We start from the raw sequence: 13291 nt of genomic DNA, 5'->3' as shown, positions 1-13291 counted from the left end.
CTACAGAGGGCTAGTTTTTTGTTCAGAAGTTTGAAGTAATGAATATATCTGAATCCCAACGAGAGTAAGAAAAGCTGTTCCAAGGCAGCCACATGGAGAAATGAGGCTGGGGAGAACCAAGGCAGTGGCTGATAATAAATGCTGTAAACAAAAGGGAGCCCATTAGGATGCACAGTGTTAAAGAAATAATTAGCCAACTTTGTCGAAGTGAGCTAATTAAAGCCCCAGAGGAAAGGAACACAATGCCCTCTGAAGGCATTATTAGGGAGACAACATAATAGCGCTGTGATTGTTTTAAAAAGGAAGAATTTCTTCCGCTGCTTTGGCATCTTAGCTGTTAACTGTGTACGAAGTTTGTCTCAAGAAGCTGCTGAGTTTGAAGATGTGGGGAGGAGGGTGGACTTGCCACTGGGAGCCGCATTTGTGCTTCTTGAAAGGAGGGGTGTCTTGTTTCCCTCTTCCAGACATGGCATATTTCAGCAGCTCCTCCCACTAGCATTGGGGGGAGGGGGGGAGATGGCTGCACGCATGCATAGCTTTCTGTGGTACCAATCCCACAGGGCCAATCCTGACCCCTCACCAAGGGACCAGACGCAGCAACCTCAGGCTAGCAGTTCAAAAACCCCATTTCTCACAATCTAATTGGTGCACAGTTTGCAGCTGGGTCTCAAAATGTGGAAGGTAGCACAGATTTGATAGAAGAAGCTGAATAAATCGACTTTTTTCACACACACACATACACACACACACTCCCCCCCCCTATTTTCTTAGTGTGCCTGAAGCGGTGGCAGATTAAAGGGCCTCTGTGTTCTTCAGCAGAAAAGACCAAAAGGTTCTTCTCTTACAGCTGCCAAGAGAAATTTGGGGGTTGGGGTGGGAGAAAGAGAGCACTCTATTGAAGGCGCTATGGCCAGTCCAGGCACTGTCTCCGTGCCACAGCTATTATAAATTTGTTTCTCACAAAGGCCCCTGCAAAGTAATGCTTCACAGAATTTTGTAATGGTAGGGTAAAAGTTTCCATCTCTCTCTCTCTTTCTTTGACGTTGTATTTGTTTTGGACCCATGGAATAAATTTCAAGGTTTGCTTCTTGAAGCAGAGTGAACTTTCCCCACTTCCCGAATATATAGAGGAAGCTATTCAGAGCTAGGCTACTCTGATCCAAGTAAATTCTCAGGTTTTGTGGGAATCCGGTTTTGTTTGTTTAAGAGGGAGGGGCAAAGGCAAGGGGAGCAGCTGCCGTTTGCTCTTGAATGCTGAGGTTTTCTGTCTTGGAACATAGTGCAGCCTTCCCTGACCTGGCACCCTCCAGAGGTTTTGAACTACAATTCCCAGCAGTCTTACCTAGCACAACACTGCTGGCTGGACTGATGAAGCCATAGTCCCAACCATTTGGAGGACATCAGGTTGGCATTAACAGGTTTGCTTGGCCCAGCTCAGCCTTCTCTTGTAGAGCTCGTCCATTCTGGCCTCGACTTTCCAGATACTGAGTGATAAATACACAGTTGTTACTCATTTGTTGCCAGAGATCCAAAGTTCCCCCCACTTCCTTCTCAGCTTGTCCATCTGTTATGTGGACGCTGCAGTATATTGTCTTTGGAACAGTGCAAGGCTCTCTCTCTCTCCTCTCTCTCTCCTCTGTCTCCAGCTAGTATTTCCATACCTGATGGGTTCAGCTAGTTCATAAGCATGTGACATCTGTACAGTGATTATGCAAATACTATGGGCACCTATTTTCAGATCTGATGAGTCACACACACACCACCACCACAACTTTGATGGTGTGTGTGTGTTTATTCTCACAAGGATTCCCGGTCAGAAGAGAAACCCAACATCAGCAGAACCACATCCCTGCAATTCATTTCCATTTTTAAAAGATAGTTTGATTCCTGGAACTTCTCTGGCCTCTGGGAAGTGCCAGACAATTCACCCAGGCTTCACACTTTGTTCTTTGCCTGTGTGGTCTATAATGAAATGCACTCCATAGGCCAATGGCTCAAGTCCTGGTCCCCACCACAGACTATGAGGTGGACTGGAGAGAGCTGCTGTTGCTTCAAACATTTGCTCCAGTTGGCCTTCTTCATAGCTCTAAGAGACACCCTTGCAGCAACCAGCTTAAACAGTTGATGGTCCTACAGCCCACATCCAGTGAGCGAGGGCAAGAAGTCAGTTATTTTTATTAACTGATATAACCTGCAGCTGTAAGCTTGGTATGTGGGTTAAAGGAAAGGCATGAGTGGTTCCAGGATGGTTTTCTCTCTGTGTGTTCATTTGCTCCATGGCAGCATTGTAGCCCACTTTCCACTGGAACAACAGGGGCAATAAGGGCTTCCTTGACACAACTGGATTAGTCTGCTAATGGTACAAATGGCATCCTAGCAGTGTCTGCTGAAAGCCGACGTAGGAGTTCATAAAGCTTATTTTGCTTGGAGGTAGCCGTGTGTGGGAATCTACGATTGTGCTCCTTCCACTCCAGAGCATTTCTAAAGTCATCTAATGTACAGAGTGTCTCTGAAATAAAAATCAATAGAAACTTTTGCATCCAAAAATGGGGCTACTTTGTCCCCTGGAGGGTTTATTTCTGCACACTGCTCAAAAATGACAGGGCCTTCAACAAAAGAACCATTTCTGCTTCTCTTAACATTTCTGCTTATCGAACGACATGCTTTTAAGCTGGACCTACTTCTGCCTTGATATAATGTCAAAGACACCTTCTATCTAGGCCTCTGTATTTCTTCTGCCAGCAGGCCACTGAAATCAGGGGCACCAAAAGCTCAGGAGGAGCAGAGGTCAAAGACAAGGTGTCAGTGCAAAGGACCCAGCCTGCGACCTTATCCATCAGTGGCTTCTTGCTGAGAGTTCAAAAGGTTTCAACATCAAGGGCAGGCCCATGGCTAATTTCAGTCACAAAGCATTTCTCCTAGCAGGAAGGGCTCATTGGTATTCACCTGTGGTGTAAGGAATAAGGATAGGCTATTGCTAGAAACTTGCTAGAACATATACCCTGAGGATACAGCTCACAATTGAGAGACACAGTCAGGATTAGAACCGCTCCTTGCAACATTAATGATGCATTGATTCCGAATGCCTTGCCTGGCAACCTCTTGTATGCTGGCTGTGAGTTCCTTGGCAGGAAAATAGAATACAGCTTTAACAAATAGAAATATTGATATTAGCGTGAAAATTACCTAACCTATGTCATTTTGAGTTTTGTCTCAATAAAGTCTCAGAAAACTAAATTCTGCAGACTTCCAGGTCTATTTTTATCTTATTTTGACAGATACCAAGTTAACCAGGGTTTTACATATAGTCCTTTTGAGATTTTTGTACTACAGTTAATTCTAAACAGACCTTCCCCAACATGGTAATATTTTGTACTATAGCTCCCATCAGTCATAGCCAGCATGGCCATGGTAGTTGGGGCTGATGGGAATTGTAGTCAAAAACTTCTGGAAAGCACTAGATATGGGGAAAGATGGTTGACATGATCATATGAGATGTGCTCTAGTTGCAGAAAAATGAACTGCAAACATTTGAATTGGGCTGAATCTAACCACCAGAGGGCAGTAGTGTGCTCATGTTAGACTAAAAAAAGCAATAATTTTGTTTGTTTTTTAAATTTTTAAATAAGAAGAACACTGTTTAATTTTTAAAAGAAAATTCTGTCCAGCCAGTTTTATCAATGAGATGAGATTTGTAAAGAACGCGACACATTAAGGCTGCAGTTCTAGACATACTTTCTAGGGAGTCAGACCTTACTGAGCACAGTGGCACTTGCTCTGAGTAAGATTACCCTGCAAGTATTAAAAAAATACATACTAATTCCAGTCCCACCTTGTTTGAATACCAGATGCCCTGCATACAACATACTGCATACTTGTTGAGGAAGGGAAAGGTGCTCTAAATGTATGGTGTAGGAGCAGCCAGAGAGATATTGAGCTGTATCCACAATAGCACTAAAGAGAATGTTCTATCAGTGTAAGGATTTTTCCTTGTATTACCAAACATTCTCCACTCCCCCCCTCTTCTGTGCCCCCCTAAACCTGTGGCCATTTCCCCAACCTTCTGGAGCAGATCTGGAGATGGCACTGGGCACACATGGTGTGGGGAGAAGAAAGGGAGACACCCTGTTGTGCTAGTGCTCATCCTTGTACTAATGCAACTGTTTAGCTTCATCCTGCCAAAACCATACCCACATGAGCAGAGCCAGTTGCCATAAGAGCTGTTACCTGCTGAAGCAAATGGCAAGGGGGTATGTCTTCCACCCAGCTTTTGAATGTGTACACACATTAGTGTTTGGGTATATGAGCTTCCCTCCTACCTCAAAGTGACTCAGAATGTCACAGTCTCTTTGGTGAGTGGCAATGCTTGCTTTGCGTTTGCAGGTGCTCCACAGTGCGTGTATCCTTGACTATTTTCCTAGCAACGTTTGCATGCATCTGGGACAGGTCTGTTAAACATAATCATTCTAAAATGGAGAAAAGCTTCACTGTTTCTGTCATATGTGGAACATCCACCTGTCTGACCTCGTTGATAGCCTTGCACAGAATAGTTTTATTGAGAGAAAAAGCTACCTGCAAAGCTTCCTTTCTGCTGAGGGGAAATCTGGTTAGTTTTATAATCTGTTGGAGAAAGGGCCTACAACTGCTTGGAGGCTGAACCGAAGGAAGCCTCTCGTCTCTTTAAGCCCTTCTGAGGAAACAGAACTGGTTTTGCCACAAGAAGCCCCACAGACCCACATACTAATCTTGGCTGTTAATAAGCTTTTACTGTTTCATTTTTATTATTTCCCAGAGAGAGGCTTAGGAATTACTGCAGCCTACTCCACAAGCAGCACAGTGAAATAATGTGTGTATTTCCCTCTTTCCTTAATTATTACATAAAGGTGGACAAACCCAGAATTGGATTAATATAATCCTTTAAAAAAGAAGGGAGACCCAGGAGGGCGTTTTGCCGCCCTGCATGTGCCAATCTCTTTTAGTAAGTGGAGGTTTGGGGGGGGGGGATTGCCCAAGGAGCTTGTAGGGTAGGTGGGGCTCGGGAGGCTGCAAGCGCTTACTGTGTCCATTCAATGAAGGCAGCTCATTTTTGACCACATTCCGCTATCTTTTTGTTACCAAATGATTAATGTTATTACAGCTTCTTTTCTTTGGCTCACTAGAGCTGATTGCTGGATTCATGAGGAAATGTCACATTCTTACTTCACCTTAACTCCTGTCAACTGCAGTTGTGTTGAATTCCCCTTGTTGAATTTCATAATCATCATCATAAATAATTTTATTATTTATATCCTGCCCATCTGGCTGGGTTTCCCCAGCTACTCTGGGCAGCTCCCAACAGAACACTAAAAACAGAATAAAACTTCAAACATTAAAAACTTCCCTAAACAGGGCTGCCTTCAGATGTCTTCTAAAAGTCAGATAGTTGCTTATTTCCTTGACATCTGATGGGAGGGCACTCCATGCTAATAGTCATCACCAACCACATTCTGTCTATACCGTGGCATCGTAGTCCTCATGACTGCAAATAACATGAATATGTGTTGGCCAAAACTTCTAGCAATGAACAAATTGCTCAGCTTGCAGTTAACCAGCAAAATCGGAAGCCTTTTTATTTTAGAAATCTATGTCCATTTTTTGTTTGTAAAAACCCCCAGTGGCTCACAGTAAAACATATTATTAATAGCAGGTGTTCGGTGTGTGACCTTGCAGTGAATCTCTGTGAGCAAGCTGTGTTTCTCCGCATTCATAAAGTAGGGTATCAATATTTACTTGACGTATAAGTTTTATAACAAACTGCTTAGAGTTCTATTGGCACAGAAAAATCCATAGAATGAAGTTTCTGAAAACTGAGCCCCCTGTGCCCAGAGTGGCTGGTGCATCTCTTGAATACCCACCCACTAAAGAAAGCAGCGATGCTGCTAGTGACACAACAAAGTGGAATTCCACAAAGGATGTTTATGTGATTAGACAACTGCTGTGTGAGTGGGCAGAGGAAGTGCTGAATGGAAGGGATGGGTTACTAGGGCCCTTTACAAGCTGCTATCAATTATCACCCAGCCAATCAATAAGCCACTCTTCAGAGCCCAATGGTTACTGAGCAAATCTGTTTTAAACGCAAAGCTGAAAAGGGGAGATGGTGAAAGTGAGCAAAATATCGAACTATCCTGCTCTCCTGTTTGTTTTTTAAAGCTAGAATGAATGTCTGCAACACAGTTGGCTTCATTATGGCAGATCTCCAGATGTCACAATCAGACGGCAGTGCTATTGCTAATTCCAAGCAGGGTATATCCACCCACCTTTTATTCTCTTCCTACTTGTGTGGAGTTGAGGTGGGCTACAACTTGCTCTAATTTTTACGTTATCTCAGCTGTGCGGCAGGAACTGCAATAGCATTGCTCTCCTCCTTGTGCCACTGAGGTTGTGTGAAAGTCCTGGATTATGCTGGAGGAGCCAAGTAGCTGGTGCCAGCTCTGGGTTTGAGTGTGCCCTGGACACACACTTATATTGATGAGCTGGTGCATGAAAGAGCAGCAAACCTAACTTTTTAAAAATTACTTTATTTTTGTGTTATGTGTGTTTGGGAGGGGTGCTTGTGTGATTCTTTGCCTCAGGTACCAGAATAACTTGGCAAAATAACGTTGGTTTGTGTGTGGGAGGGGACACTTAACTGTGCCACCTCACCGCGGGCAGAATAATGGATCGGACCACCCTTGCAAATAGACCCAGGTAAGTTGGACTAGCATGGGTTGTGAAGGGCTTTGGTGTGTATATTATGAAGTAATGGGCCTGCTCAGCTTTGCTAAGTGAAGATCTATGACTAACTGGAGCCTCAAGTGTCTGACTGGCATGTTTGTGTATAATAAAACATTAGGCACTAATTCTCCTCAGCATTTCCTTTGAGCTTCTGGGGAGAAGTTGTGGCAAGAGATCTCAGTAATCATGAATTCTGATATTGTTTTGAGCCATTGAGACCTAAATCTATATTACTTTGGGGGATCCCAGTGACTATGTCGTCTTGGTGGGCTCCTGCGCAAGAGTCCATGAGCCACAGTGTGCCAACTGCAGCTGGGTGTGAATGGCATTTGTGTCACAATCAGCCACAGCCTCAGCACTCGAGAGGGGCAACTTGAGGTGCCTGTTTCCTCATAGCCCATCTTTCATACCAGATCACTTTTCCTTCCTGCCCTTTTTCATTTCCCCCAAATGTATAAATATTCAGGAGCATGTGCGTAACTGCCACGCATGTTTGTCCTCAGACCTGTGATGGTATTCAAAATGCTGTTTTATTAAAGGCAAAGGGTTTTGTTGCCCTGGACCTCTGCCTGTCACAGTGCCAAAGTGGAAATTGCAAAATGCGGCATTTCCATATTAATCCCCATCCCTACCCAAGACCTTTTGTCATATCAGTTCCCAGGCAGCATGTATTTGGCCTGCACATAAGAGGCAGGCTGTCCCTTGCTTGCTTCTGAAGAGATGTCTGAACTAAGTGGAAGTCGGCTCAGAAATAATAGTATTAGATGTGGCTGCCATCAAAGGCTTTTTGTTCCTTGTCCTGGCTGGATGATGCTATAATAATCTCTGCTGCCTGCGTGTGTGAAGATTTCTCTCTTAGAGGTTTGATCACACACTTGAGACAGAGAGGGAGGACACAGAGCAATATTTGGGAGAAGGCTCACGGCGTGTAGCCAAGAGCCATGCTGAGAAGCAGAGACTATAGGAGCCATTTTGCTTCCAGATAACTGCAGGGATGTGTCGTGTATCAAGAGACCTTGAGCTTGTGGCAAAGGGCATGGAAATACCGCTACTCCACCAGCATATGGCAACTGTCTCAGGGTGAGCTCATCATCTTCACAAAGTGGGGAGTGTGGCATTGTCCCTGTTATTCCGATGTCAAGTCTGGGGGAAACGGAGTAAGATGCTTGATCAACATCATGCCACATGTTGGCATAAATTGGGTGGCAGCCACTGAGAATCTTGGTTCTGGCAGGCCCTTGATCATTCCAGTCTCTGGCTCATCCTAAGATAATAACATTCTTGTGCAGTTCATCCTCAGAAACAGCTGCTTTTATGCGGAATGCAGAAAACTGCCCTACACTAGGGCAGGCCATTGGTCCATCTGGTTCTCCAGGGTTTCAAACAGGAGTCCTTCCCAGATTTACCTAGAAATTTCAGAGATTGAACCCATGGCCTCCTGTATGCAGTGTGTATGCTTCCACCTTGGAGCTAGCACTCCTCACCTCAGAGTTCTTCCACGTTTTTTGTGAGCAGCAGACCACCACCCTGCACACCCCATCTTCCCATGTTAGTAATACAGCTCTTTTACAATATATGCTCAAGGCTAACAGGAAGGTAGGAAGGCTTCGACAGAGATCTATTCCAGGCTTAGCAGGTAAGTATGGTCCAACAGCCACCAGATTGTTGTAACTGCAGGTCTACCAGGAAACATTGCTGACTTTTGGATGTGCTCAGCCTTTCTGGGATAGTGAGAGAAGGCTCTTTGGAACCCTTCAATGGAAGGACAGAAGAAATTGCGTCTTTGCATGGGCTTACCACCCAAGTCCACAAAGCTCAAAATTTAGTGAGATCAAGTAGCCACTACTATGTCCTGGCTATGTCGAAACTTTCTGTGCTGCGATTCTGTTCATATGGATAACCTGCTACCTTTAGCCTCTGACTGCATGATAAGCCGAACATCTCTATGTACACCCAGATTTTTTAGTAGTTTAGGGACCATTCTCATGTTTGGGATGGAGATGAATGGCTGGCTAGTCAGAGCCAGTTGTAAAGTGCCCGGAATACAGATAAGTATTAATGTGCTTCCATTCTTAAGCTGGTGTGGGCTGCCCACAGTGTGGGTCTGGGGAAGAGGTGAGAGATACCCTGCTGATCTCAAGCCTCAGAGGTGGTTTATGCTTCCTCTACTCTTCGCTAGTTGCAGCTGGCTGAGAATTAATTCTGCCAGACTAGGAGTTTGACAAGGAGTCATTTATCACAGGCTAAGGCTTTTGTTTCCTCCTTTGAGTACCCTAATCGGCTGAGTAATTTGTCTCTGTATAATGAGGACTGGATGGCACAACCTGATTGGGGCAGGCCTGAGTCATTTCCTGCCTGCCTCCGCATGCACATAGGCCCAAAGAGTCAGAGGGCACCCCATAATATCTCCTCTTCTCTTGCACACTTTCCACATACATTCTCCAAGTCTTTTTTCCTGAATTTTTTCATTTTTTCAATAGTGTCTTTTATGTATCAGTGCTACATGTGTGCACCTATATGTTGTCTCTTGTCTTCAGAATGGATATTGTTCATTTTCCACGGTGAGTCACATTCTGCCGTGTTATATTCTCTTTGCTCTTGTCCTGAAGCCACCCTGGGATCTCTTCACGTTTTGAAGCACCTCCGCTCTGTTTGTCCCTGAAGTTCAGAAACTAGATTTTAGATTCTTTGTGAGATAGGATCGGGTATGAGCTGTGTCCTGGTGAGAAAGTGGAGACAGTCTTGCAAGATAGGAAGCAGCGCCAGTCAGTTAACACCACCCTGCTTGTAACACACCACTTGGGAGTGTTATTACATGCACTCAGTAAAGCGGAAGATATCCGGGGGGTTTAATCAAGGGTATATCCTAGCCAGCAATAGTCTACTCACTGGAAATGTAAGAACTGCATAAGAAATAGCTTTAAAACCCAACTATAAACATTTGGAAGTAAGTTCCATTGTTTCAAGGAGAAATTTACTTCCAAATAATTAAACTTAGGATCACATATTTTGCATGTTCATTCAAAACACAAGATTTTGCATGTTTATTCAAAAGTGAGTCCCACTGATTTTATGGAAATACTCTGTGTTGACTCTAAACATACCTTGCCTCTCCATGTAATAATAATAATAATAATAATAATAATAATAATAATAATAATATACTCCGCCCATCTGGCTGGGTTTCCCCAACCACTCTGGGCGGCTTCCAACAAAATATTAAAAATACAATAAAACATCAAACATTAAAAACTTCCTTAAACAGGGCTGTTGAATTTGGAGTGGGGAGGTGAGGTCAGTGTCAGTTTCATGTCATAGGCATAAAAAAGAAACTGCAAATGCTGCTTATCCTTTGACTAGTGTGCAATTCCATTTGTTATATCTCACTCATCCACCCAAGAAATTCCTTTGGTGCAGAATCTGTGGGTGGTCCTGGTAGGGTTCTAACCAAATGCACATTAGGTACTAGTAACCTGGGTGGGCTACTAGCCTCAATGGCTATGCTCCTCCTCGACTGTTAGAGGCAGTATGCCTCTTAAATACCACTTGCTGGGAATTATAGGTGGGCAGAGTCTATTGGACTCAGGTCCTGCTTGGGTGCTTCCCAACAGGCAGCTTGGTTGACCTCTGTGAGATCAGGTTGCTGGACTAGATGGGCCATTGTCCTGAGCCAACAGAGTTCTTCCTATATGTTCTTATGGTAAATGTGTTCAAAATGATTTTTTTCCTCCTCCTCTTTATTTCTGGATATAATACCCCCCACCCCTGCAACTTCCCTGTCCCTATATTGTGGACTGAGATGATTTCAATTAACTGCAAGATTCTACTTTGGAGGAGAATGATGTATTCCGTATGACATTAATGCATGAACTCCTACACCGGGTGCTGAGGTGACTTCCATGAAGCCAAACAATTTAGTGCTGCAGATAATTGATCCTGTCAAGCAGAGAGCATGTTGCGCTGGCAATAGCTAATAATAGAAATGACATTAGTACTTTCCGTTTTGTTCTCTCACCTTGGCCCTTTATGGGATTCATCCCACTTGGTGCTGAATTTGCTGTTGTTGCTTCTCCTCCTCCTCCTCCTCCCTTCTTACAGACTGAAGAGCAAGGGGTTGATGGCTGGTTTTCAAAAAGACGTGGCCTTGACAGAGCTGGAAGACCCCCAAAGCCAAACGTAACCAGACATGTTCTGCCCTGGAGCGAGCAGGTAAGCTGGACAAAGCACATTTTCAAGGAAGGGAGGTAATCTGGAGGGGCGGGCTGGTTTGAAGAGGGGAAGTTTGGGAAATGATACTAATTGTGCAGTTACCAGCTGTGTGCAAAGGTGAAATCACTGGGCTCAATTCTGATTAATAACCTTAGTTAAGTCCCAGGGAAATGAATAACTGTGTAAGAGCAGTACTGACCCTCTTGCCCAGTTCCTGTTCATTTCAGTGATGCTTCAAGGAAGAGTTTCACAATGGATTGTGGCCTTTCGCTTCACTCCTACTTTGTCCTCCAAAATAGTGCACCTACAAAGGATGCTTTAAGCAGAGGCCATCTGTCTCAGGCCAGGAGATGTGAGTGGATGACCCATAAGGTCTACTTGTGCCATATGATTTTATGAAACCTAATAATAAAGCTTGAGATACCAGCCAGCAATTCCTCTCTTACTGTATTTGAACCCTTCTTGAACTGCACACTAATAACAACTGAATGCAGTCTTTAGATATTGATGCAGAGAAAATTACAGACGCACATAATTAGACCAGGCATCCAAGGCAGATCAGAGGCCAGTGTGCATTCGCTCCATCCTGCTCCATCACATTTGGTCCAGCCCATTTCACACTGATTTCCCAGCACTGTTTTACTTTTATCAGTTCAGGGTAAAGCCCAGCTTGGATTGACTGACACCTGCGCCTGGGCATCTGCCTGCTTAATGCACTCATGCATTATTCAGCCAGCGTTCTGCCTGCCACCATGAAAAGCATCAGGAAGGTCCCGAAGAACTGTGGCAGGGAAGCTGTTGTTAGTAGGATGCACTGAGATGCCCGAGAGGGTAGGTGCTGAGTGATGCTTATGGGAGGAGGATGCAGTTTGATCACAGAGCCAGACCTGGGAGTTGCATCGCAAATGAGCAAATCCCACAGATCAGTAAGCACCATCAGCAGCCAGGCAAAAGAAGTCTGGGACATGCTGTGGCACATAATGGGCTTTGTTCGTTGATTTGTCAAGTGGTTAGGTCTCATTATCTGCGAGGTTTCACGGGAGGCTGGTCAGCATCCTCAGTAGCTTTGTGCAAAATAGCAACCCTGATGTACATGACACCTATTGAGTAGTCAATCCTAAAACGTTTAGCCTCTCTTTCCAAAGAAGGTTCCCCGATGGCTGTGGGGAAGATCGTTTACTACAGACTGGTGGTGCAATGCATACCAGTTGGGGGGCTGCATGGTGCCTTCTTCAGCTGCCCCATTGGAAGGGAAATCGCTCCCCCTCTCATGATATCCTTCCCAGCAGCTTCTGTTTTCCTCAGCTCCTGTGGATTAGTTAAGCACCATTGACTTCACTAAAGCGGCACATCTGCACCAGCTGATGATCCAGCCCTCCATTTGAAGCGCACAACAATGCCCAGAGGGAGCAGCAGCTGAGATGTGCCAGATTTTGATCCACAGACTTGAATCTAGGAAGCGGTGGTGGTCATTAATCACTGTTTGAATGAGGACTCTGTTGTGATTATGGAGAGGAAGATTAAGAGAGTATTGCTATTAGGAGAGGAGCGGGCCCTTGTTAGCATCTCAGAAAGCTGTAGGCTCAGAAGTTACTATAGAGAAATTTGCATCTTATCCTCATAATGATGAGCTGTTTACTGTAGCCCTCCCTGTACCTCTCAGGTGTTGACGCTGCATGAGATACCAGAATTTTTGGAGTCCAGTGTTAGCAGTCGGATGCTGTATAGGGAAAGTTTGTGGTTGCCTCAGAATTTCTTTGCCAGGAGTATAGAGCAAGGTTGGAAAAATCTCTCTGGCCATAGCTAGCTCTGTATACTGACTGGGCTTAGAATACCCGAGAAACTCCTGTCCCGTATGGTGTTCCACGTTCACCACAGTCATCTAGAGAGACCACACTTTGTTACCTTTGATTGTTACAAGAAGCAGGGCTTTCTCTGAGTTGACACCAAACCTCTGGAACTTCATTTAGAGACTATAAATAATGCTATGATTATTATTTTTTAGTTCAAGCCCAGGCTTCCCCAACCAGGTGCCCTCCAGATGCTGTTGGACTACATTCTTGACCATTGGACGTGCTGGCTTGGGCTGATGGGAGTTGTAGTCTTAACAACATCCGGAGGGCACCAGGTTGGGGAAGGCTGATCAAGACCTTTGTACTTCACCAGGCACATACTTGAGGAAACTGACTCATTTAAGATGACTTGATTATATTGTTCCATAAGTTAGAAATTTAAATGTTTTAGTTGTTGTGAATTGCCGCGGAAGGTTATTGTGGGGTAGGATAGAAACCTACAATTTTAAAATGGTAGAACTATAGGCCTATTACAG

General features: G+C 44.5%; 1 protein-coding gene across 5 annotated transcripts in view; it reads left to right on the top strand.

Annotated features, from left to right (window-relative positions):
- Positions 1-13291, top strand: part of B4GALNT4 (beta-1,4-N-acetyl-galactosaminyltransferase 4) — a 159104-nt gene that overhangs the window by 96680 nt on the left and 49133 nt on the right. For all 5 annotated transcript variants that reach the window (XM_083480795.1, XM_083480799.1, XM_083480796.1 and 2 more), the window contains exon 3: positions 10852-10962. In XM_083480795.1, the coding sequence (XP_083336921.1) occupies positions 10852-10962 (111 nt within the window). The remainder of the gene's footprint in view (positions 1-10851; positions 10963-13291) is intronic.

The sequence above is a fragment of the Podarcis liolepis genome (genome assembly GCF_965112155.1).
Source record: "Podarcis liolepis genome assembly, chromosome: 1".
Classification (NCBI taxonomy): Eukaryota; Metazoa; Chordata; class Lepidosauria; order Squamata; family Lacertidae; genus Podarcis; species Podarcis liolepis.
The sequence above is the reverse complement of the archived record's forward strand: the minus strand, read 5'-3'. Positions and strand labels throughout refer to the sequence as shown.